This window comes from Pongo pygmaeus, chromosome 15, assembly GCF_028885625.2.
Source record: "Pongo pygmaeus isolate AG05252 chromosome 15, NHGRI_mPonPyg2-v2.0_pri, whole genome shotgun sequence".
NCBI classification, from domain to species: Eukaryota; Metazoa; Chordata; class Mammalia; order Primates; family Hominidae; genus Pongo; species Pongo pygmaeus.
In genome coordinates this window covers 80,257,039-80,283,061 of record NC_072388.2, presented here as the reverse complement: position 1 = coordinate 80,283,061, position 26,023 = coordinate 80,257,039, and the positions used below count along the sequence as shown (strand labels likewise).

At 42.1% G+C, this 26,023-nt stretch overlaps 1 protein-coding gene and 1 pseudogene across 16 annotated transcripts in view; both read left to right on the top strand.

Annotated features, from left to right (window-relative positions):
• Positions 1–26,023, top strand: part of STON2 (stonin 2) — a 174,080-nt gene that overhangs the window by 100,128 nt on the left and 47,929 nt on the right. For 9 of the 16 annotated variants that reach the window (XM_054449623.2, XM_063651947.1, XM_063651951.1 and 6 more), the window contains one exon: positions 10,720–10,890. The exons of the other annotated variants lie outside the window; for them this stretch is intronic. In XM_054449623.2, the coding sequence (XP_054305598.2) occupies positions 10,720–10,890 (171 nt within the window). The remainder of the gene's footprint in view (positions 1–10,719; positions 10,891–26,023) is intronic. 16 annotated transcript variants of the gene reach the window in all.
• Positions 1,556–1,976, top strand: LOC129013131 (small ribosomal subunit protein eS24-like; annotated as a pseudogene).

Here is a 26,023-nt window from a genome sequence, read left to right as displayed (position 1 = left end):
ATGTCCCTCTTTCTTTCTGGGTGCCCAGAAAGGGCGTTTTGGAAACAGTTGGCTAAGAGGAACTGGAAGTAGAAAGAGAGAAAGATATGAAGAGCTTGCCTGAGGCCTAGAATTCTAGTTCTTCGCCCTCAGAATAATAAAAGGGGGTTGCTGTTACTGTTTTAGAGGTTCTAGAAGATTGGTCAAGTTTTCCTCTTAATAATTCAAGGCTGGATGATGACCGAATACATTACCCGCTTCCTCTGTGTTGTAAGCTCCATTGTATGTGATGGAACTTGAATTGTATCTTAATACTTAAGTAAATGAAGTGAAGGGAAAAAGTAGTCGAGGGAGACAAAATGAGCAGTCTTTCAACAAATCTAATATTTTACCTCTTTATAGATGCTTCTTGCACTCAGCACTTCTGGCAGAGAGGAGGTGGGTATTGGATCTGGCCAATTACCAGTGCCCTGGAGGTGGCACAGTGACTTAGAGAAGGCTGGTTTAATGGAATCTTACCTGGCCTTTCAGCATCAGAATCACTTCTGGCCTTATTGCTGTGCTTGAACCTGACATCCATTCTCATTGGGTTTGCTTAAGAGTAGTGCAAGCTGCCTGTAATCCCAGCACTTTGGGAAGCTGAGGCGGGTGGATCACGAGGTCAGGAGTTTGAGACCAGCCTGGCCAACAAAGTGAAACCCTGTCTCTACTAAAAATATAAAAAATTAGCTGGGCGTGGTGGCGGGCGCCTGTAATCCCAGCTACTTGGGAGGCTGAGGCAGGAGAATCACTTGAACCCGGGAAGCGGAGGTTGCAGTGAGCCAAGATCGCGCCACTGTACTCCAGCCTGGGCAACAATGCAAGACTCCATCTCAGAAAAAAAAAAAAAAAAAAGTAGTGCAAGCTGCAGGTGCTGTGTAGCATCTGCCTCAGGGATGAGCCTCTTGGCTTTAGAGCAGAAACCTTGATAAAGATATGTATTTAACCACCTGCCTCTAAGAAGAAGTGGAGGCGGTCTCAGAACAGGTGTACAAATCTAAATGTTTTCATTAGAAATCTGAATGCCGCCTGTCCTGACAAGCTGATCTCCCTTCTGCTTCTTAAATGGCACACTAACTTCCTGGCGAAAATGAAAAACATAACTATAGAACCTGTTCAAAACTAGAAAATCATGTTGATACCAAGTAGCTTAATATAATGGAATACGAATTCGGTATCACCAGGGACATGATGGGGTAACTTGCCAAGTGAAGTTCAAGTTCTTGTACCACAGTGGCTGTCTCTCATCTCGAAGGACTTGCTGTCTAGAGAGGAAGCTCATTCCATGTTCATGCAGTGTTAGAGTTAACAACTAGTCCTGTGGCAACAAACTGCCTGGTTGGAACTGACTTCCCTACTTACTAGCCGTTTGAGTCAGTACAAAACACTTAACTTTTCTGAGCTTTGTTTTCTTCATCAGCAAAATTAGAGCCATAACAGTAACGATTTCATAGGGTTGTTGAGAAGACTGAATGAAAAAAATACATTTAAAGCTCCTAGAATAGCCTTTCTGGCTGTCTGAGGATAGACCGCCATCATGAATGACACGGTAACTATCTGAACTAGAAAGTTCATGACCAACCGACGACTTCAGAGGAAACAAATGGTCATGGATGTCCTTCACCCCGGGAAGGCAACAGTACCGTACCTAAGACAGAAATTGGGGAAAAACTAGCCAAAATGTACAAGACCACACTGGATGTCATCTTTGTACTTGGATTCAGAACTCATTTTGGTGGTGGCAAGACAACTGACTTTGGCTTGATTTATGACTTCTTGGATTATGCAAAGAAATATGAATCCAAACATAGACTTGTAAGACATGGTCTGTATGAGAAGAAAAAGAACTCAAGAAAGCAACGAGAGGAACACAAGAACAGAATGAGGAAAGTCAGGGGACTGCAAAGGCCAATGTTGGTGTCACTAAAAAGAAATGAGGTGTCTGGCAGTGAGCTGGAGATTGGATCACAGCTGAAGGGGTAAAGGTGTTGCAATGATGTTATCTGTGGCCATTGTGGATTTTTCACAGGAATATTAATAAACTAAAAACTTTCATGTGAAAAAAAGCTCTTAAAATAATGACTGATATAATAAATATGCTTATTGGATAGATGTCAGCTCTTCCAATAATTTATTATTATTTTAATTATTATAGTTATTATGACAATGTCTTGAATCCATGAAGAACAAATCTAATATTTTTTTCATATGACAGCTTCTTCCCTGTTTGAAAAGTGCTAAAATCCTGAGTCCCAGAAAGTCTGCTTGTCAATTTACAGAAATGGCAAAAAGTTGTAGATGACAGTAAGTTCAAGGCACTGAGGTAGGTTTAGTATACTCAAGCCCATGTGGGGAACATACGGTAAGATATTTTTAATATCTGAGTAATGATGCCTTCTTCCCAGGAATTTCTATCCCCAAAAGAGAGGTTTTTACAGAGTAGAAGTAAAATAAATCTAAAAAGAAAATGGTGGGGTTTTTCTTTGCCGGTTCAAAGGTAATCCTTGCTTTATGGTGCATATAAAATTTTGCTTTTTTGTGTGTCATTTATGTGATAAAATCTTAGACATATTAAAATGCGAATGTGACTTCTTTCAGAATCATCCCAAACATACAAAGCAAGCCGGATATCCTCATTTGCTAATAGATGGTGTTGGGTGAATATTCTCATAACTTTCAGACACCATGGAAGATCTGGCCCGAAAAGTGCCCATCTGTGGCAGCGTCTCAGGGAGGACCACAGCCTCTGCAGACCTTCCCATCGCTCCCCAGCCATGATGCTGAGGAACTTCTCCAGAAATTTGGTTTTGGCAGGCTCAGGGGCTGGGAGAGAAATCCAAGTGCCTATTTTAAGGGGGTTATAAATACATAAATATGTTTATGACCCATTTTATTGCCGACTTCTGGCTTTAAAGGAGGATCCACTGTTTTGTTTGAGAATAAAAATCAGTTTCTCTCAGACAGTCATGCAGGAGTGTCTTCCCTGGGAAGATGACAGACCAAATCTTCATTAAACTGTTGAGGAATGAGGGCAAGCAGGGCTTCCTCTGGCCCTTCCCACAGTGATTGGCAGCAGTTAGGCTAGGATGTGTGGGCTCCTCAGAGCCTTTTGTTTGGTTTCTATGGCTCTAACCTCAATTAGCTGCTCTGCATGGAGAGGAGGGACAATGCAGCTTTTAACTCAAGTCCAACGGCTTCAACATGGGTCTCTTTTTACCTCCCCTCTATCCATGGCTGGATTTAGGCCTAGAGGCCTTCTTTGTGAAGTGATCTGAGGGTCTGCAGTGAAAGTTCATTCGTTATATTGGTGGGCAGTGGATGAGGGTACGGGAGGAAAATGTCTAGGGTCTAACAACTTTGCCTGATACTAGTTCGTGGCTCTGTCCCCTCCCTCCCAGTAGTATTGAACTGTGGTCATGCAGAAGTCTATGCTGGAGTCACTGACACATCAGATCCAGTCCTGGCTCTGCCTTTTCTAGGCAGTTTTCCAGCCAGTGAAATGGGGTTGGTCCAACCCCCTAGAACCTCTGAGTGGAATAATTAAAAGAGCAAATGTAAAGAAATTAGCACAGTGTCTGGAGCATAATTCTCCTATCCACATTTCCAAAGACAAACGGAGCTAAAGTCTCTTTCTTGCTTCCAGCAAGTACCCGAAGCATCTGTGGCAGTCGTAAAGAAATAATACATTCTAGCAGTCACTGAGAAAGGCTGGTTTTTTATCTCAGGAAGAGAAAAGCTTGAATTGCTTTAGCCTTGAGGTATGTACACATGCCGCTACAAGTGCACACACAAGCCTGCACACATACACACCGGTTTCTCAGGTGCTTTTGACCTATAGCTGGATTTCTGAGTACCACCTCCATGTTTTGCCCCATGGCTTTGGTGGTGCCATTTCAGAGTGGACCAATAGGAAATTATTTAGCAGACCCCAAATGTGAGCACAGCTCTTAGTCATAGTCTCTTCTGCTTCCTTCCTTGCACTAACTTAATCACTAAGCAGCTTGTTATGGCTTGTTCTCCAGAAAGGTAGAGAGAAGTCTATTGCATAGTCCTGTCTGTAAGGCCAGCTAATCCTTGGGCATGCGGGACTTTTGAGTAGGTGCTAATAGATGGTGTGAAAGGAGGTAATTTTTGCCCTGAGGGAGCTAAGCTAAGAAAATAAAACTAGCACACCTGCAATAATTAGCCACCAATTAAGTGCTAAATCATGTGCTACTGACAGTGTTGGAGTGCAGTGTGGGTGAGGGGAAATTTAAGGGTGGACACTGGCTGTCTTGGAGCTTTGGCAAGATTCAGCTGTGCCTTGCTGAACAATTGAGCAATGTTGTAAAAAATACATTTTTAATAAATATGTGTGACAGCTTTTCCCACTTCTTTTTTAAAATATTAGATCAGAATTTTAAGACATTTTATTATAAAACACTACTATAACATAAATAACATTTTAAGAAAAAAAAAAAAAAGACACCATCTCTAAATCCCAAAGCCCTAACACAGTTCATTTATCAAAGATCGTAACTCAGTCTCTACAGTGTCCAGCTCAGTGCCTGGCACACAAGGGGAGGGTTTGTGAGTGGCCACCATGACTGTTTACCATCACAAGTATCCAGATACGGCTTTGTAAAGGGTGCCAGACCAGCACCTCTCACATGCCAGGTTCTCCACTGCATTATTGCATTGAATTCTTCTCCCGGTGCCGAGAGGGGGTGGTGGTATGCTGAGGCTTGGCGTGGTTGAATAACCAGGGGAGTGCTAAGGAGCATCCCACGTCAGAGAGTGTAGATGTTTTTATTAGGCCATAGAGCCTCCCTGAGATACAACAGGATACAGAGGTGGATACCTAGGATAAAGTACTTCTCCCCCAACATGGGATGGTGTTAATATTTCCCCTTTCCCTCCTGTGGAGGAAGACGGAAGCTGCCTTACCCTACAAAGGGCATTTTCATTCCTAACATATCAGTGCCAACAAGTCCTGTGGCCTCTGCCCACCTGCTTTTCAGGTAAAGCAGGCTTACCTTTTGGTACTTGTGCAGCTTTGAAGAGTCAGCTGTGGGCCCAGCTGGTCTAAGACAAATTAAAGCTGACTCAGGTTCTCCTGTCTAGGATTTCCCCCACCCCCTTCTCTCTCTTTCCCACTAAACGGTTTAAGCCATAGGTAGGCTGATTGATCCATACTTTTGGTCTGAGTTCACTGTATGTTTTAGTTTCCTAGGGCTGCTGTCACAAATTACCACAAACTGGGTGGCTGAAAACAACAGAAATGTATTCTCTCACAGTCTTGGAGGCTAGAAATCCAAAGTCAATATGTCAATGGGGTTTCTCGTAGTTGCTGGCAGTCCTTGGCTTTCCTTGGCTTGTGGCAGCATAACTCTAGTCTCTGTCTCCATCTTCGCATGACGTTTTCCCCTGTATCTTTGTGTCTCTCTCTCTTTTTTTTTTTTTTTTTTTTTTTTTGAGACAAGAGTCTAACTCTGTGGCCCAGGCTGGAATGCAGTGGTGTGATCTCGACTTACTGCAAGCTCTGCCTCCTGGGTTCACGCCATTCTCCTGCCTCAGCCTCCCCAGTAGCTGGGACTACAGGCGCCCACCACCACGCCTGGCTAATTTCTTTTGTATTTTTAGTAGAGACGGGATTTCACTGTGTTAGCCAGGTTGGTCTCTATCTCCTGACCTCGTGATCTGCCCACCTCGGCCTCCCAAAGTGCTGGGATTACAGGCCTGAGCCACCACGCCCAGCCGTGTCTCTTCTTATAACGACACCAGTGACTGGATTTAGGGTTCGCCCTAATCCAATATGACCTCGTCTTAATTTGATTACATCTGTAAACACCCTGTTTCCAAATAAAGTCACATTCATAGGTCCTGGGGATTAGGATTTCAACATCATAGTCCATTTTGTGTTGCTATACAGGGATACCTGAGACTGTAATTTATAAAGAAAAAGATATTTGGCTCATGGTTCTTCAGGTTGTACAAGAAGCATGGCGCTGTCATGTGCATCTGTTGAGGGCCTCAGGCTGCTTCCACTCATGGTGGGAAGCACAAGGGGAGCTGGCATGCACAGAAGTCACATGGTGAGAGAGGCTGTGAGAGAGTGAGAGGGAAGGTGCCGGGCTTTTTTTGACAGCCAGCTCTCGTGGGAACTAATAGAATGAAAACTCACTTGCCCCCTTGCCTCCCCAGGGAGGACATTGATCTATTCATGAGGCATCCACCCCATTACCCATACATCCCCCATTAGGCACCCCCCTTCAACATTGGGGATCCAATTTCAGCATGAGATTCGGAGAGGACAAACATCCAAACTGTAACAGACCTCGGCCTATCTTTCAAGGGACACAGTTTAACTCAGTACACCAAGTGAGCCCTCAAAGCACCTCAGGCCAAGTCAAGGTGATAGTAATGCTGCTACATGTTTCTTTTGGAGAAAATTGATGTCTCCTTACCTGTCTGTAGATACAGTTGAGTTGATTCTGTTCCTCAACCCTGGGTTACCAGTAGTACTTATTTTCAAAATAGCTGACTGGGATAATTGAACCTGGGGGCAAATCATGCCCTTTTCCATTCTTACAGCCAATTAAATGTAAGTCCATGAATGGACTTACATTTAATTAATAGACTTCTATTTACATTTAATTAATAGACTTCTATATTCCCAGCATCTTGAACTATTAAAGCCACCATCAGCTTGAGACAAAGTAAAGCCAATCATCCCTGAAGTTATTCACTTGATATTGATTGAGCAGCTGCAGTTTGCCAGGCACTGTGCTTGGTATGGGGGAGACAATGATGAAACTCGTCGTGACTACAACTTATTGAGTATCTACTATTTGTCAGACACTGAAACATACTCTTTGCATACTTTATCATGAATTCTCATAAAAGCTGTAAGGTAGGCTTTATTATCTCCATGTTATAGATGAAAAAACTGAGTGTAAGAAGATGAAAAGCCTTGAAGTCATAGAGCTCACAGGTGGCAACATTAGGTTTGAACTTGAGTGGTGTGCTGTGGACCAGTCCTTCACCACTCTTTGACTGAAGGTTTCTGAATGGTGTTTTCCACTTGTTGTTATTTTACAGAAATCTGAGTAGTTAAAAGCAAATAATCTTCTCAGTAAAATAGATTTTAATGAAATACGTAGGTGGAAAAAAATATATATTGTCTAACATAACGTGTCATGGCCAAAAACAGAAATGGGAAATGTATGCTTTCATTTTGGAAAGTATAAACCTTTAATATTAATAGCATCCCAGTTAGTAAGTGAGGAAGAAATGGAAGAAAGTCATTTTTCAATCCCTAGGAAATAATACCAAGGCATTGATTCTCAATGGCTGCTAAGTGCACAAATACCAGAACTTATCAAACGCCAGTTGCCTCTTGATGGAAGTATGTAAGACTGCCTTTCAAATAGCTAGTCTGTCCAAAAATCAAATCTAAATGCAATCAAACTTCTTATCTAACTATAAATTCCAAAGGGAGAGGAACATATTAAATCATACCATGATCAAAATGTAGATTGTGGGACATTTTCTCGCAAAGAACCAGGTTCTTCAACAAATAAATTGCAAGGAAAAAAATAAAGATGGAAAAAGAATGTTTAGATAAAACGACAACACCTATGAAACAACTGCAGTATTGACTTGAACAAAGTATAAAAAAAATTTGATATATTTAGAGGAATTTAACACTGTCTAGAGACTGGATAATATTAAATAATTATAATTCACATTTTATTTTGAGATGGAGTCTTGCTCTATTGCTCAGGCTGGAGTGTAGTGGCACAATCTCGGCTGACTGCAGCCTCTGCCTCTCAGGTTCAAGCAATTCTCATGCCTCAGCCTCCCAAGTAGCTGGGATTACAGGCACGTGCCACCACGCCTGGCTAATTTTTGTATTTTTAGTGGAGACGGGGTTTTGCCATGTTGGCTTCCTGACTTAGGACAGTGGGTGGGGAGGAATAAAAAAGAAAGAATTGGCAGGAGCACAGGAGGATTAGGTCAAACTGTACACCCCAAATAAAGCTAAGGTCCCAAGTAATGTCTCAAACTATGAAGATACTTCTGCAACTGTGTTAGCAGGGATAAAACCCATGGAATGATGTTGAAAGCCTCTGGTTTATACAGAAAAATATATTGAGAAAATAGGAAAGAATCGATTCACATTATCCGTAGACAGTTTTTCTAAGAAATGAGTCAGTCAAATCATTCCTCAAATGACCTTTTAATTCTAAGGAGGCAGGCAGGGGAAGCTATTTCTGGTTAAATGAGTAATGCCTGTTCTAACTTGTATATTAATATTGTGTCAAATTTGTGATACAATATGTTTGTATGTACACTGTAGATTATGTTGGAGTTCCTTGTGTAATGCAGGTTTCAAATGTGGGCACATTTTAAAATTGTTTCATTACTGAGACAGTATAAGGTATATACTTTTAGAGAAGATCCACAGGATCTTCTGGATATTCTTTCCATCATCAGTAAAAAGGAGGGGTTGTATGAGCCAGTCTCGCAAAATCTGAGTCATGGAACATCATTTTTACTGTTTTACATGATTATGAGATTTATTGTTGTATCTCTGTTTTTACAAGATTTTATTGATTATGTCTTGAATTTACAGGAAACCAACATGAGGTCTTGGAACAGAACCCGTAATTACAACATTGTTCCTAAGGGAAAATAGGATCCACTTTATAGTGTGGCTTTTAGGAACACAGTGTGGCAAAAATCAGGGTGGCCAATGTCATGTTTGCTTCATTAATAAAACTTCAAGCATTTATTTTGCTGTTCTTGTGTGCTGGGTACATACTCTGAGATGGCTGTCTCAATCTGTAAAATGAGGATAATAATAGCAACTGATTGCTGGGGTTGTTGAGGGTAAGGCTTTATTCAATTAATACATTGGGGTGAGAGTCAGAGCTGGAAGAGGGAAGAAATTCGTGTCTCTGTCACTTTTTTTTAAACCCATAGAGTAAAACGTGTAGTATCTATTCAACTGTAATCACGTTTACAGGGGTATGAGTCCCTCTTCTTTCTCCCTTCTCAGTCTGCCCCTCAGTGCATACTGTGGCCGCTGTTGCAGACCCTACTATAAAGCGGTAATCCAATATTTTAGACCTAACTTTTACTTTTCTTGACTCTAACTTGCCCAGGCAATTCTATATGCTGATATGGAAAATCTCAAATGTATCATTAAGTTTTTTTTTTAAGTGCCAAATAACACATCACGGGTATCCTTTAATCCCAGTTATGTTGCTTTTGAGAGGATAGTCATATATGCTTTATATGCATAAACATTTCTGAACCAGATACGTAAGAAATTCCTAACAGTGGTTACCTCTGGGGAATGGGACAGATTGTTAGGAATAATAGAGAATTTTTTACTTTTTATTTTGTGCCCTTATATACTGTTTGAAGTTTTTTATAATGAATTTTTTATAAGTTCAAAAAAAAAAGAGGAGGAGAAAAAAACAACACATCTCTTCCAAATTCAGAAGATCCCTTCCCCTCTTTGGGAAGGGAAACGTGGCACACTGTAGGTCCTGAACTTGGAGAGTCACAATGTATATTAACATACAAAAGGCTATGAGAAGCTACAGTAGAGAAACCTATATAGTACATTTTTCCCCTTTTATTGCACTTACTAGAAACCCACAGAATTACATTTCATGGCATATCAGTTTTGGAAAAGTTATAAAACTTTAAGGAAAGGTATCCAGCCTTAGGTCAGCTGCAGGTGGAGGAAAGGTGAGTGTTGGAGTGGTGAAAGGCATTCCTGGCTGTATGGTGGGAGGATACCAGGTCTTGGGTTCAGGCAAACCTGGGTCCAAATCCGGGGTCTCCCATTCACTAGCTGGCCCAGCATGAGCCAAGTTCCCTAACCTCTGGATCTCAGTGTGCTTACATGTGAAAGAGGAACAGTTATCCTCCCTCATAAGCGCATTTTTAGGGTTAATTGAGGCAAGTACCTGTTCCCTCGCCCTCCGTTCCATCTCCCTCGGCTGTATTACTGCCATGCCTTTGTTTATGAACACGCATGCTTCCTCCAGACCAACAAATTATTATCCATTTGTGAAAGGCTTCATTTCAGGGTTAATCAGAGGTCAGGCTATCAAATAAGTTCTTGAATTTTCAATGTGAATCCATTTCTGAAATCTTGATTTCTAGATACCTACTTCAAGAATGTGCCCCTTGGACAAGGCAAAGTCCACAGGCACTGGGAGACTGTTGAGAATCCTGTTTCTCTAAAATTCAGCCTAAAAGTGAGACTCCAGAAACTCATTGTTTAAATCACATCCAGGTTTGCTTGCTCCAGGCTCTTCCAGACCCCTGCCCCAGAGTAACCCTTCACTCTCATTTCCTATGCCAGTGTTAACACTCTAACTCAGAGGAAACAAATTTCAGAGTGAAATGCAAAAGGATGTGTGCTAAAGCACTGCCTTTTGAAGTAACCTTTGCATTAAGCCCTTAGAATCTAATTACCCAAGTGTTGTTTGCCTCCCTAAGTACCCATGCCCGTGCAGACTGAGCTTAAAGTTCAGGAAGTAATCACAAAAGGAAATCAGAAGGGAGATCTCAGGCTCAGCCTCTGAAGACTCTCCTGTCTGCGCCTGGCCTCGCCCTCCTCCTGGGTGTGTCTGCCCGCCAGAGAAGGCCAGTGAGTAACCTGCACATTTTTTTTTCATCTTGGCCCTTCCCACCCAGACAAGAGGACCGAGTGGCAGACAGGCAGGCAGACGGCAGTGAGTCCTGTTCAAGCATGCTCGGAGCATACCTCCACCCGCACCCACCGCCTGGACCCCTCGCCACCCTCACCCCAGCCCAAGAGGAGCCAGAACCCCGGCGAGGGTCTGGAGGGGGCCTCCGCTCCCAATGGTAAGGGCTGCCCGCAGCAGGAACACTTCATTCATTTTGTTTGCTTTGGTGTTGGCTTTTCTTTTTGATTGTGTTTAGATGGCAGAATTTCTGAGACAATTGAAGGTGTTTTGTTTGGTTAGTTCTCAGTGGTCCCAAGACAAAGAAATGTCTTTTCACAGGAGGGTTTATTAGAAGTTGTAACCCGATAGCCTGGCCTGGGAAGAAAACTTAACATACTAATTACCTCTAGTTAGTACAATGTACCCTTTTGGCACTGTAGAAAAACAAAACAAAAAACTACATTGCTTACCAAATAGGTTTTGAGGAAGAAAAAGTGTGAAGGATTGTGGACATTTTAATAGATAGGCACCTCTGACTAATTGAAATGTAGCTTAAGTGTCACGATAGCTTTGTAATAGACCAAGGTGATGTTTTATCTCAAAACAAACAAAAAGAGCCCCTTTATTTAAAGGAGTTCAGTGTGGAATGGAAGATGCAAGATGGGGTTTGAGGAAAAGAGTTACAAGGTAAGTCCAATTAAATATTTGTGAACATGAAGGTATTGAATTAAATCTGTGGTGCTATGGGAAGAAAAAAGTCTGTGTTCAATGTGGAATTTGTGTGGCATTTAAGGGAGAAAACTGAGATCTTTGTATAGTGTGTTGAGAATTCTTTGAGAGAATGGTCGGGAGGCAAATGGTGGAGGCTGGGAAGCAGGTTTTGTGCAGGGAGCTGGTGCCAAGGCCCTCTCCCTCAGTTGCTGTGGGTGAGAGAGTAATTCAGAGTAATCAAGCACTGCATTGTTAACAGGCTTGTGTGTCTCAAGTATTTATTCTAAACACAAGCCGTTGATTGCACTGACATGTGAAGGAATAAAGTTGCTGCATCTGTTCCTGGCCTAGCCCAAACTTTAATACCTGGGAAGATATTCATAAAAATGTAGGAAAGACAAGGCTACATGTAAAGTTAATTTGAGGAATTACATCAGAGTGTGAGGATGCTGAACTAAGGGGTTTTATAGGAGAGCGATATGGGAAATGCAATAGAAATTGCCCAAACCGAGGCACTGCCATGACACCTGTGAAGGTTTGACCTGTGCCAGATGACTCTGAATATGCAGCACAGGTTTGTTTTAGGCAACTGTGTGCAGGCAACTTAAGGATTCCCCGTACGGAGCAGCCTATGCTTAACATGTCTAGGTTTCTAGAGCTGCAGCAAATTGCCCTAAAACACAGTGTACCAAGATGGCACATCTGAACTTTCTGGCATATAGGAAGTCTATGAAGTTGGCTGTGAGTGAGGGTATGAGTGGGAATGGTCACAGATAGGGTGAAAATTTCTGTCTTAGGGTGAATGCCCCTCTTCCAAGTTTCAGGAAAGTGCGGTATGTCTTTTGCTGGAGGTGAATCAGCAATACGTCATCATTGCCATGCCCAGTGTTCCTGTGGTGATAATACCAGTAGTTTGTTTTTTTGCGGCTCTAATTTCCCCTTCGCTGATTAATCGAAAGCATAGATTGCTTGCAGCCCCATCAGCCAGCTCATTAGAAGACAATCCAAGAATGCCATTTACTTGGAGGCCAAGTGAGCAAGAAGTGGGGGTAGGAACCGTGAGGATGATTTTGCCTAGAGATTGCTGGTTCAAATTTGTGACTTTTCAGTTATGATTAAAAATCAAATAGAAGCCACTCTAAGTCGCCCATGCAGTTAACGGCACTGATAGCTATCCTGACTCTCATAGGCATTTGTACATTGGATGCTACACGTTACGGTTCAAAACCATCACCACCCCAAACGTGCTTCTGTCCCAGAATCAGTGCTCAGGAATAGAATACAGTTTAGAAGAGTGTTGGCAAATTTTCTCCATGTAGTGCCAGCCCCCTATTAACTTCAGTAGGGATGGCACCAATTCAAGAGGTGGAAGAAGAGACCCAGGGCCAGCAAACATGACAGGTTTTTATTAGGGGGTACTTATGTAGAGGGACGGTCCAGTCGCAGCAGGCTGAACAGGAAAACCACAACCACTTACAAAAAGCAAAAACATGCAGTTTATATAGCATTTTCACTTAACACCCTCCCCCTAACCTCCACCTGGCAACCTTCATTTGACCCAAATCAAAGGGCCTTGATCCCCTGTATGGTCCAGTTTCCATGGGATGGGATGGGGGCTTCAGATGTTCCTCATGGATAAGAAATGGATCTCTGGGTTGGTTGCTCCCAGAATCCTTAGCTCAGAACTCTGAACACATTCAAGTGCATCTTTCATACATTCCCATTCATGGCCTGTTTGGTATGTTTTTAGAACTTCCTGGGGTTTCTTCGTGAAGCAAATTGAATGCAACATCTGCTTGAATTTGGCTTTCCTAAGGCAACTGTATGGTGAATTTAGCATTTCTTTTTATTTCATTGTGTTTTTCACCTACTCCTGTTGCTTAGTCCTTTAAGCAGTGATCCTACCAAGCAGATTGAAAACTATATATAAAGAGGCACCTAACTATGGACTTGAGATACCCTTGCCTTTGAGCAGCATGTACTTTCTCCTTACCAGTTGCTGAATCACCTCCAAAAAGTCTCCAGAACAATACCCAGCTGTGGCCACCACTCTACCATCCTGTGTTTTCTGGTTTCTGGAATTCTTTTTTTTTTTTTTTTTTTTTTAAAGTAGAAACAGGCTCTCACTTTGTTGCCCAGGCTGGTCTTGATCTCCTGGGCTCAAGTGATCCTTTTGCCTTGGCCTCCCAAAGTGCTGGAGTTACAGGCATGAGCCACTATGCCTGGCCCACACGTAAACATTTAAAGAATTTGAGTGGAGCTATCCAAAAGGTCATGGTGATTTTTCTGAAAAATAGCAGCACCTTAGCTGTAGAGATGCTAGAATAACTGCTGCGACATCCCAGACACGCTGCATGCATCTTGGAGCTTGGATCAGGGAAAATAGTTGTGGATTCAGGCCCTGCAGTATTAGTGCATTTTCTAAGTGGTCACAGTCTGGCAAGGGTGAGTGAAGAAGGGAGGTAGAGTGAAGAGGGCCTAGGAAACAGCTGACGCCTAACATCTAATTAGCATCAGCCTGTAGTCTTCAAGGAGCTCCAGTTTCCTGCTCCTTGGGGTTATTTGCTGGTCTTGTGTGTTATCTTTTCCTGTAATGTTTCTTCTTATGCTTTGGTGCTCCTCATGCTAATGCTCTGGGGTCCTTTCGAGGGTGTGGCTCTGATGATCACTGTCATATTTCATCTGTAGGCATATCCTAAGCCAGGAAGAGACATTGCAGAGACCTGTCCTGAACACATCCTCATAAGAGGGGAGTGTCATCCAGTCTTCTTAACCCCAAAGGATAATACAAAATAGTGCTGAGAGTAAATAGATTGCTTTTGCTTTAGTTTCAGACTGAGATCTTGAGGATTAAGTAAGATGTGTGCATGTGCAGGCAGGAGTAGAAATAATGAATGTAAGATGTAGCTTTAACCTGTGGACTTTGTAATTTTTGAGATGAGAGTGAAAACTTCAGCCCTCACTTAGAAATCACATTTGGCTGGAAGCGCTATTTCTCCCCCATGTTATGCTGTGTAATGGATTAATTATAAAAATGGTCACAATTACTCTCCTCTTTAAATCTATTTCCTTGAGATAGGACTTTGCAGCTCCTCTTATCAAGGGTTGGAGTCTCTTTCCCTAGCCCCTGAATGTGGGCTTGGCCTTACTACTTACTTTAGCCAACAGAATTCGTAGAAGGGAAGGTGTGTGGGTATGTCAGTTCCAAGCCCAGGTCCCAAGCCAAGGTCTTAACAGGCTCACTTACACACTTGTGCTTGTTCTCCTAGAATCTGGCATCTCTTGGAATGTAGACAGAATGGGCTTGCTTGCTGTGGCCCAGAGACCCCATCACCCCAGGTGACAGTGACCTTACACTGGCCACGTGAGTGAGGCAATTCTAGACCAGCCAGCTAACCTCAGACACTTGAGTGGGCCTAGCAGAGATCAGACAAATCCATCCAGATCCATAGACTCATAAGCAATAATAAATGCTTGTTGTTTCAAGCTACTGAGTTTTGGAATGGTTTGTTATACTAACATAGCCAACTGATACATAGTTCCCTGGATGTGGTCCCCTTATGGGGTCTATTAATGTCATTATAAACCCTTAGTTCAACTCAGTAGAAGAGATTCAGTCATTGGATGAAGGGGTTCTATTAAATGGGGGTGGTGGATCCTCAGTTCTTGTGATTGTCAGCATTACTCTGAGACATTTTTAACACAGATGCCTAGGCCTTGTACTAGAGTATTCAATCAAATGTCTGTAGATGAAGATTCAGAACCTGTAATTTTTAAAGCTCTGGTAATTGGCCAGGATTAAAACGCAATAATTCAATGGTCTTGTCAGTCCCTTCCATTACTGAAAGATGCAGTGATTCCAGTTCATCTGTACTTAAGCAAATAACACTCAGGTGGTTCAGAGTTCATTACTGACTTGATATACTTCTAGCTGCAAAAGTAAACTTTATGATCACCTTTGGCCAAAAGCAAACTAACCCAGATGCTAGATGGGAAAAATCCACAGTTGCATATTGATGGCTAGAATGTATATTGTTTACCATTGTATCTGCCTGGAGTTTAGAACATGATGCAGACTCATGAATATATCCTGGACACTGGGAATGTAATAGGACCTTGCTTTGAGGATCTTAGAGTCTAATGAAAAAAAAAAATCAGGTATAAATTACTTATAATGTAGTAAGAAAACAAAGCAAGCAGTATTTTAACCATTAAATTTCAGGTGAAATTTTACTATGGCATATGTACCAGTTGTTGCTTACAATAATGCTGCATTACAAACAACCACAAAATCTGTTTTATACAACAATGTGCATTTCCTAACCCCTGTGTCTGTAGTTTGAGGGGGGCAATCGGCTGATTCTAGGCTGGACTCAAGAGGCGGGTAGCTTTATACCATGTGTCTCTCATCCTTCCCTTGGCACCAGCTGCTACCTTTAGCATGTTATTCTCATGGAGATGGCAGAGTTGGGGGTACAAGCCACAGTGTGCAAGCTCATTTTAAGCTTCTGATAATGTCACTAATCTGTTAGCATCCTATTGGTCAAGGAAAGTCACATGACCAAGCACAGTGTCAAAGGACAGGGAAATGTATTTCAGTTTTTAATTTTTTTTTTTATTATATTTTTTGAGATAGTCTCTCACTCTGTCACCCAGGCTGGAGTGCATTGGCGTGATTGCAGGTTCCGTCTCCCAGGTTCAAGTGATTATTGTGCCTCAGACCCCCGAGTAGCTGGGATTACAGGTGCTGGCCACCACACCTGACTAATTTTTGTATTTTCACTAGAGATGGGGTTTCACCATGTTGACCAGGCCCTCAAGTGATCTGCCCGCCTCGGCCTTTCAAAGTGCTGGAATTACAAACGTGAGCTACTAGGACTGGCCTATTTCACTTTTTTAGCGTGAAAAACTGCAAATACTTGTGGCAAAGGGCATGGATATGGAGACGAGTGAAGAAATAGAGCCATTAAAATACTCTTCCCCAGTGGGAGAAGGGCGTATGAGGAGGGAGTTGCATTTTTTCCTGCTTTGGAAGGCTCCTAAAGTCCTAGCTGGACCCTAGAATAACCCAGAAACAGAGAAGTGTGCATCCTCTGGAGCCGTCTTCTGCTCCTCGTGATGTGGAAGTAAGCAGGGGACTCATAGCTGCTATGATCTGTCTAATGGAATTTTGAAGGGAAAGAAACTCCTGCCATGTGCGGTGGCTCACGCCTATAATCCCAGCACTTTTGAGTGGCCGAGGCTGGCAGATCACTTGAGGTCAGGAGTTCGAGATTAGCCTGGCCAACATGGTGAAACCCCATCTCTACTAAAAATACAAATTAGCCGGGCATGGTGGTGCACGCCTGTAATCCTAGCTACTCGGGAGGCTGAGGCAGGAGACTCGCTTGAACCCAGGAGGTGAAGGTTGCAGTGAGCCAAGGTTGCACCACTACACTCCAGCCTGGGCGACAGAGTGAGACTCCGCCTCAAAAACACAACCCCAAAATAAAAAAATAAATAAAAAACAAAAGAGAAACTCCTGAAGATATCTCAAACTTGATAGCTGCAGAAATGGCATTGGAATTCCTGTAGAATGCCTCTGTTTCCATTCCCACTGTATCCTCTAAAATGTAAAGATTACGGGTTACTGGGCTTGGTTATCCACTTCCCAGTTCCAGGAGGGGTATTATGTGTGTGGTGTCATTGCTTTAGATCACATGATATCCCTTTATTGTCATCCCCTTTTTCTCAGGTGAAAAGGTATGAGTTTCCATCTACTCTGAAGGCTGGGACCTTTTCCCATAGCTGAGCCCAACATTGCAGTGGTTAAGAGAGATTTGGGTGAGACTGTCCCTTCCTGATGGCACATCTTTCCCTGATTTATTTTGAGAAAGGCTTGTGCCTAAGCCTTTCTCATTGAGACAGGAAACGAGTGTTGTCACATATGATTGAGATTCTCAGATATTCTCCAGGGCAGAAATGATGTTTTATGGTGACACTAAGAAGAAGAATAAAGCACTTTATTTTAGGCCATTAATTTATAGGCTTTGCTATTGATCATTCTGTGCCTTTCAATATATGTGGCTAGTTTGGTTTGTATATTTGTCCCCTCCAATGTGATCCCCTATTTTGGAGGTGGGGCCTGGTGGGAGGTTTGGGTCCTGGGGGCAGATCCCTCATGAATGGCTTGGTGCCCTCTCTGTGTTAATGAGCGTGTGCTCCCTCTATTTGTTCACTCAGCAGCTGGTTGTTTAAAAGAGCCTAGCATCTCTCTTGCTCTTTCTCTTGCCACGTGACACGCCTCCTCCCCCTTCACCTTCCCACCGTGAGTAAAAGCCTCCTGAGGCCTCCCCAAAAGCAGATGCTGCTGCCATGCTTCTTGTATAGTCTGTACAACCATGAGCCCAAATAAACCTCTTTTCTTTTTTCTTTTTTTTGAAACGGAGTCTCACTCTATCGCCCAGGCTGGAGTGCAGTGACGCGATCTCGGCTCATTGCAACCTCTGCCTCCCGGCTTCACGCCATTCTCCTGCCTCAGCCTCCCATGTAGCTGGGACTACAGGCGCCTGCCAACATGCCCGGCTAATTTTTTGTATTTTTGGTAGAGACAGGGTTTCACCATGTTAGCCAGGATGGTCTTGATCTCCTGACCTCGTGATCCGCCCGCCTCGGTCTCCCAAAGTGCTGGTATTACAGGCGTGAGCCACCACGCCCGGCCAAACCTCCTTTCTTTATAAATTACCCAGTCTCAGGTCTTCCTTTGTAGCAATGCAAAATGAACTAACACTGTGGTGTATCAAATTTACCTGTGAGGAAACTGAAGTACAAAGGATTATATAACCTTCCTGAGATCACATCTAATGGCCAACTGAGATTAGCCACCTATCTTCTTGTTTTTTCAGCTTTTTCTTGGCAATCTGCTGATAGTACCTTGTTTCCCAAAACAAGCATTACTTACTGAGTATAGCGTTACTTACTGAGTTGATCTTCCTAAGAAACCCCGCCTCCCTACTGTTTGTGCTTCATGGGAAAAAAGGAAATCTAGCAGGAAGGTGTTTAACAATATGAGATTTCCATACCACAATGTTAGAGAAAGTAAGCTGGATTATAGGTCATTCCTAAATTGCATTTCCTGAAGTTTCTTCATTACTGCCCTGACCACAGAAATAGACGGTGAGGAGACTATTTAGAAGTTCTCACAAGGTCTTTGTGACTGTGCTGCTTTTACATGTTTTCTGAGCCCTCACCTGCCATTTCTGTTGCCTGGTGACTATAAATGAGGGATCATAACCTCATGTTCAGCAGTGGTTCCCTGATAGATTGTACTATTTCTGTTTTATGTGAAAAAAATTGGTGTAATTAAACAATGTGTTTTAACTAATGTTTTGTAGGAGGCATGATATGATTGGAGCAGGCATTTTTATTGGTATTTTTCTCCAATTAACACATGCAAACAATCAAATAATTATAATGGCCCAGAATATGTAGGGTCTGCTACAACTGATACATAAGCTGGTTATCTTGGATAGGTTGTTACCTTTCTGGTGATGTTTTTGCTGTAAATATCATATTGTCTCCCGTATACATGGATGCTACATAATATATTGTTGTTTGAGCAATAATTTCATATCCTCCTCCTCTCCTTGCTCAATGCCAAGGGCCATGTCTGCCCTGTTTACCACTTAAAACCTGGGAGCCAGCATAATAGAGCCTAAGTAGGTATTGAATGAGTGAATGAGCAAATGCTAAGACTACAGCACCCAGCTCATAAGAAAAATTTGGGATTCTTCCCAGGTGTTTCTGCCCCTGAGAAAGGACAATGAAGGGTTAATGTTCTCTGCGGGAGCAGGAGGGATTTGGATATGGATCTCAGCAGAGCTTCTGGAATCACATTCTTTCTGCTACTATAGCAACAGGTTGAGAATTCTGCCAGTATCATAGCCTGCCTACATTGGAAATGCCTGCATGCAGGCGACTTCATTGTCTGGGGGGACCACTGTTTTTTCTATGATGTTTCAATAAAGCAGCTTCTTTTTGGAGACAAAGAGACAGCACAAAGCAGGGGCTAAGAATCATGGAAAGGCGGAGAGAGAACGTGTTTTTATTGGAGGGACATTTCCAGTCTTTTGTCCGTTGAAGAGGTGTTGAGTGAGGAAGGAATTGAGGTTTCATCTGTAGTCGGTAGCATCTTTTTCTGTCTTCTAAACGAGGCCTCTCTTCTGAGATGTAACCCCTGGCAACATTTCAAAAACTTTCTCTTACTATTCTTGTTTAGCAAATAGAGTGATAGTAAAAACTCTTGCTGTGTTCACTTCTAAATTTGGAGATGCCAGAGTGGACCAGAATGTAGGTTTTCCTCTGCATTTACCATTCTTCTAACCAACTCTGTATCTTCGTTGTTTACTGAGAAGGAAAAGCTAACCAAGAATGCAAAATGGAGGTGTTAGGCCAGGCATGGTGGCTTACACCTGTAATCCCAACACTTTGGGAGGTTGAGGTGGGAGGACTCCTAGAGCCCAAGAGTTCAAAGCTGGAGTGAGCCATGCCACTTCACTCCACCTTGGGCAACAGAGTAATACCCCCGTCTCTAAAAACAAAACAACAAAAACAAAGAGGTATTGTTTTTATTTGGTGTAGCAGTGTTGTAAAGAGAAGAACATGAGGAAGCTACAGAGGAAAGTTGCTTAAATGGTATTAAGTTCCCAGGTGGCTTCACAGCATGTAATAAAATGCCTAGCTTATTACTCAGGCCTGTTTCTTGTGATCTCTGTAAGTGGCAGGGAAGGCTCAGGTGTGGTGATAATCAGAGCTTAGGGCTAATTGTGGATCTTGCTGGGTTAATGCATGGAATCAATAGGCCTTAACTGTCACTTTGGATTGATGGATCACTTTGCCACAGTACCATGATCACATCTACGTCTTGTTTTCACTTTGCATGCTGGCAGGAAAATCTGCCTGATTCACTCTTTGTTGCTGGTTTACAAATACATCTTGGTCAAAAATACCTGGACATATTGAGCCTTTCTTCACAAACAGCACAGAATTCAATTTTTCAAAGCTTTTATCTTTATCCCACTATAGAGCATTTGAATATAGGATAAACCCTTTCATCTTGTGTAAGTTTGAAGGGCCCGCATCACTGCCTTGAAGTTTGTGTGGCCACTGAAACTGCCGTTCTTGTGGCAGTGTAGTCAAAAGGGCACCGGGTTGGGCACCAGAAGCCTGGACGTCTGGTCCTACCAGGAAGTGGCCTTGGCCAGCTCATATGGGGATTTTAATTTCATTATATGTAAAATGAAAGACTTGGATGAGATTTCCAGGATTTGTCTTACATCTCTTCCTACATGTGAAAAAGCAGGATTCCAGTTGTTTTAAAAGTAGAACAGGCTTTGCTTCATTGAAGTCTTACAGTTTGCAAGGCACTGGAAGGCTCTGTCGCTTACTGCTTCCCTAACTCTTAGTCAGACACCACATCACCTCTCTGCTTCAGTATTGCTTCATCAGGGAAGCCTTCCTTGAACCTCAGGCTAGATCAGGACTCCCAGAGTATGTTCCCTAATAAATCTGTTATTTTCTTTCATCATACTTAACCACGCTTTGTAATGAGTGATCTGTTTCATTGGGGGGTGTGTGTGTGTGTGTGTGTGTGTATTTTTTTTTTGAGACGGAGTCTCGCTCTGTCACCAAGGCTGGAGCGCAGTGGCACAATCTTGGCTCACTGCAACATCTGCCTCCCAGGTTCAAGCGATTCTCCTGCCTCAACCCCCTGAGTACCTGGGATTACAGGCACCCGTCACCACACGTGGCTAATTTTTGTATTTCTAGTAGAGATAGGGCTTCACTATGTTGGCCAGGCTGGTCTCAAACTCCTGACCTCAAGTGATCTACCTGCCTCGGCCTCCCAAAGTGTTGGGATTACAGGCATGAGCCACCACACCTGGCCTGGCTTTTTTTTTTTTTAATCAATTTTCTTTCTCACTGTGAGACTGAAGAGTTGTGAAGCAAGCACCCAATCTGTTTTGTTCACCATCGTCTCTGCATGTAGGAGTCACGCAGTAAACATTCACTGAACGACAGAAGGTGCTGCGTCAGGCTTTATGGAGGGTCTAAAGATGATTGTATCGCATTCTCTGTCCTCAAGGATCTTAAGATTTACTTTCTCTGTTTTTCTTCTCTTTATTATCTATCTCTAAGACCCAAAATATGCTACTGGAAATTAAAACAAAACAAAACTCCCTGGGTTATTGTCTTTGATCTAATCACTAGATAGGTTTTGATTTTCCTTGACTGGACTGATAAGTCTTTTGTGACAGAAACCATGGAATGAGGTCAGGCCCTGGAAGGAGATTATAGTAGATAGTATATAGAATGGAAATTGTAGACAAAAAGAGAAAGAGGTAGGAAGGGAGGAGTACAAGGAGGACAATGACAAGAAAAGCAATGAAAACATGGGACTTTGCTCTTTTAATTAGTTTGCCTGTAAGGGTCCTTCTTTTTTGACTGCCAAGCCTTACAAGCAAGGACATGTTTCTTAAATGGAATTCTTACTGGCATTGTTGTGTAATAGCACAAAGAATTTGCTACCAAAAGATGATTGCATGCATACAAAAAGTGGTCTGAATTGCATAAAATATTTTGCTTTCAAAAAATTACCAGTTTTCAAAAGGATTGGCAGGTTCCTGCAAACCAGTAGTTACAGTCAATACAAGCAAATGCATCATGAAACCAGAGCTAGCCATTACACCAGTTATGTTTAAACAATGAAGGGCAATTTGATTTTAAGCAGCAAGGCTAAGTCTAGATGCTGGCAGGCAAGAGGGAGAATTCCTTAGGTTGGAGGTGTGATGGACGTTCATCTGCTAGGTACAGAAGACTTAGGGGGAAGTTGATTGAATTAGAAGGTACAACTTCTTTTCTTCTTTCTGAGTTTGCAATTTATAGAGGAAGTAGTTCAGAGGAACTACTATAGAGGAAGGAGTTTTACTATGTAAATTAAGTTTCAGTAGAAAGCATAAGCTCTCCGCCTTCAAGAAGTGAAGCAGCCTCTTTGCGTGTTACCTTGAAGACAGGTGTAGATAAGAGAGTATGGGCAGGTAAGACCAGTAAAAGTTTTTCTGACTCCTCTCCCTAAGAGTTTAGCTTTAATGGCCAAAGTCAGGCTTTCTCTGCATAGTTACCTGAGGTTCCCTTCTTGCCAGCACCCACAGACACAGTGGGTGTTAGTAGCCTGCCTTTTTATGCTTGCCTGGTCCAGTTGGGAGCTTAGATCCCAGCAGACTCTATCTGTCCCAGAACCATTTCACGAAAAGAAAATGACTAAGACAATCATATAATCTCTCTTCTTAGGAGGGAGAAGGAATTTTAGCCAAGAATGCAAGGTGTGCCTGCAGGCTTTACACGTATGCTGCACACCTGGTACATACACAAGCATGGGCATGTACACACACACACAGGTCCATTCTGCTTATTCACTTACTGATGAAGAGACATGCCGTGTTGGCTAAAGATCAGGAAATAATTGTGTTGGGTTGACAAGCAGCCAAACCATAAGGCTCACATGTCTCATTGGGCAATATTAATTGGCCAATCTTCATTTAAGAAATATGCAAAACAAAAGTAATATGTATGAATATGGTGCTTTCCTATCTCATGTCCCTGACTCGTTTCCAGAGAAAGTCTCCTATAAGCATTCTCTTTGTTTTCTAGGGATCTGCTTCTTTCTAGACCTGTGGGAAATAAATAACATTTTAACAATTATTGACAAAGCAAATCCCTTTCTTTTCAGTGGCAAAGCCTCTCTTAAATCTCAGCTCTGCCACTTCCTAATTGTACAACTAGCAGCCATGTTATTTAACCCTTGTGCCTCATTTTCTTCAATTTTATGTGGAGTTAATAGAATGTCTCTGTCATAGGATTCTTGTGAGAAGGAAATAAGATCATCTAAGAAATCTTTTTTTGTACAGTACCTGGCTCATCGTATGATTTTTAAAATTGTTACTGTATTTAATAGGTACCTTGCAGAGATATTCAGCCTTTTCTTTTCTCCTTTACCCTTCTCAAATTAGAAACACCCCTTGTGACATTTGGTACTTCTCAACATCAGGGGTTCTGTTGGGGTAGGAGGAGCCTCGGTGAGGAGGAGAGGCGAGCAGAGCAGAGCAAAGCAGAGATGATTAGGCAGGAATGAGGGTGACAGAGACCTATTCCCATACTCTTCTCCTGCCTCCTATTCCATTGCTCTTTCTGGTATATTATACTGCTTCTTAACCTGTTGGTGGCTGGGTATAATACTAGGTGCAACACAAAAAAGAATATAAATTCAGCTCTATTGTCCAAGAAGTGGTCATCTAAGCCCCAGGCTTACTTTCCCGTCTTCTCCCAGTCCATATACTTGCCGTTTAGCTCAAATCCTAGCTGAAACCTACCCTGTGCACTGATGCCTAATATGGAACAAGTACTCGAGGGATATCAGTGGCACCCGTTGACTCACCATAGAAGACAGAGAAGTAGTCCTCAAATCCTTTGCATTTAGAGGAAAACACTTATGAAAAGTCAAAGGTCAAATATCAAACTTCCTAAAAGCTCCATTCCCTCTGGACTTTCAGGCTTGAGGGGAAGGAATGTGAATCATTGGACCTGGAAAGAGGGCATGGGGAGAGGAAACGGGAGGTTTCCTGTCCATCTCTGCTGTGAAAGAGATGTCAGTGCAATGCAGCAGTGTATCCTGATACACAAAATAGGAGAGATAATTGAATATTAAATGAGATATGTATATAAAACATCATTTTAGGGCCTGGAATATAGTAAGTCCTCAATAAATGTTAGCCATCTGGATACTCAGCTATTTGGAGGGCAATTAGACTTCTCAGTCTTACATAAACCTTACTGCCTGTTCCTAATGCTGCCAGCCACTCACATGTTGACCACATTGAATGGGGGAGGAGATGCTACTCACACTGGTTCATCTATCTGCACCTCTAGTTTGTCTTAATTGTTCATAGGTTGAAATTAAATAACCCATTTTGAGGGTTCACAGTTACTGTTCTGTGCAAGAGAAGAAGTGTATGACAAGCAGGCACATCACAAAACAAGCAGGCAGCTCTCCTGGCAATGACTGCAGGATGGTACTATATTTATATACATTTTATCTTTAATGTGAATTTTTATTTTACTATATCTTTTATTTGTGTCTTATCAAAAGCAGTGTAATATTCTTAATTCATTCTGGCCAAAGTTGGGTGACTTACATTGTTGTCTCTCATAATATAAAGTAGAAGAAGAATATATATGAATTTTAGGGTTTTAAAGACAAGATGAATTCAGGATCATCTAATCCAGCCCCCTCACTTTAAAATGTGGAAATTGATTCCTGGGGTATTAAATAATGAATTTTCTGAGTGGCAGAAGGGGAGGTCTCCCAGCTCTAATTCAGAGTCCTGCATATATGATCTCTTGACCTGCTGCTCTTCCAAAGTGACCATGAACATAAAACTGTTTGAGAGCGCTGTTTTGAAACGTAAGAGTGGTCATCTGTGCAGAGGACTCTCAAATAAGATACCACCACCTTTGGCCCAGTCTCTTCCTGTCTTTGGTACGTTATCCCTAACTCTCCACAGGAAATATATGCCTGCCTATTATTTGGAAGAGGCAATGATGACAGAAAGATTGGTTCCTGTTTTTTCCCGCTTTGGGATAGCTCCTCCCCAAACCCTGTCCCTTAGATACATAATCATGATCAAAACAAAATAAGATTCCTGAGCTACATACATGGCTCCAGGGATTTCCTAGAATGTTTCATAGTGAAACCTCATCCTCTAGCTCTGCAATTCCAAGGAAGGGTCAGATTTGCAGAGCATTAGACCTAGGGATTTATTAATAGATTTTCTCAAGGATAATTAAGTGATTTAAAAAATTATCATAACTAAGTAAAATTTTAAAGTACATGTAAATAAATGAGAAGACATAAAGTATTTGGAGACAATAAACATACATTCAAGATATAATAGATATTGTTCAAACCAAGATTTAGCAAATTCTAGAATTATGCAGACTAGACTAACTTTTTTTCTCTATAGATTATCTTTTTTTAATAGTTCAGATCTAATATTTGGTACCTCCTTGTTTGTTTAAAGCCAGTAATAACAATAACTGTTACCTGTCAAGCAGCTGCCATGTGCCAGTGTAATTAATGCTTTTCATGAGATCTCATTTAATTTGCACAGTACTGTGAGTTAAGTATGATTTCCCTCATTTATTGATAAGGATACTGAAGCTCATGGGTCAAGATAACGAGATTTTTTTTTATAGAATTTTGACAACTTATTTCCATTCTCATAGAAGCAGGGCAAAGCAAGATTTTAGGCAAACACCGGGGAAAGGTTAATGTAGTTGCTGAACCAAATAAAGCACTCCTATCAGAAGCCCAGCCTATTCTCCCTAGCTGGCCTGCCCTTGAGAATATTGAAGACATAGCCTTTTAAAGCAGCCTTTCTGTCTCAAATCCTGCCACATAACCCTTCAGTGTATGTATATATATATATATATATATATATATATATATATATCTCTCTATGGGTAAAACCATGTCCTCTGGGTGAATTTGGTTGTCTCTTGAGAAT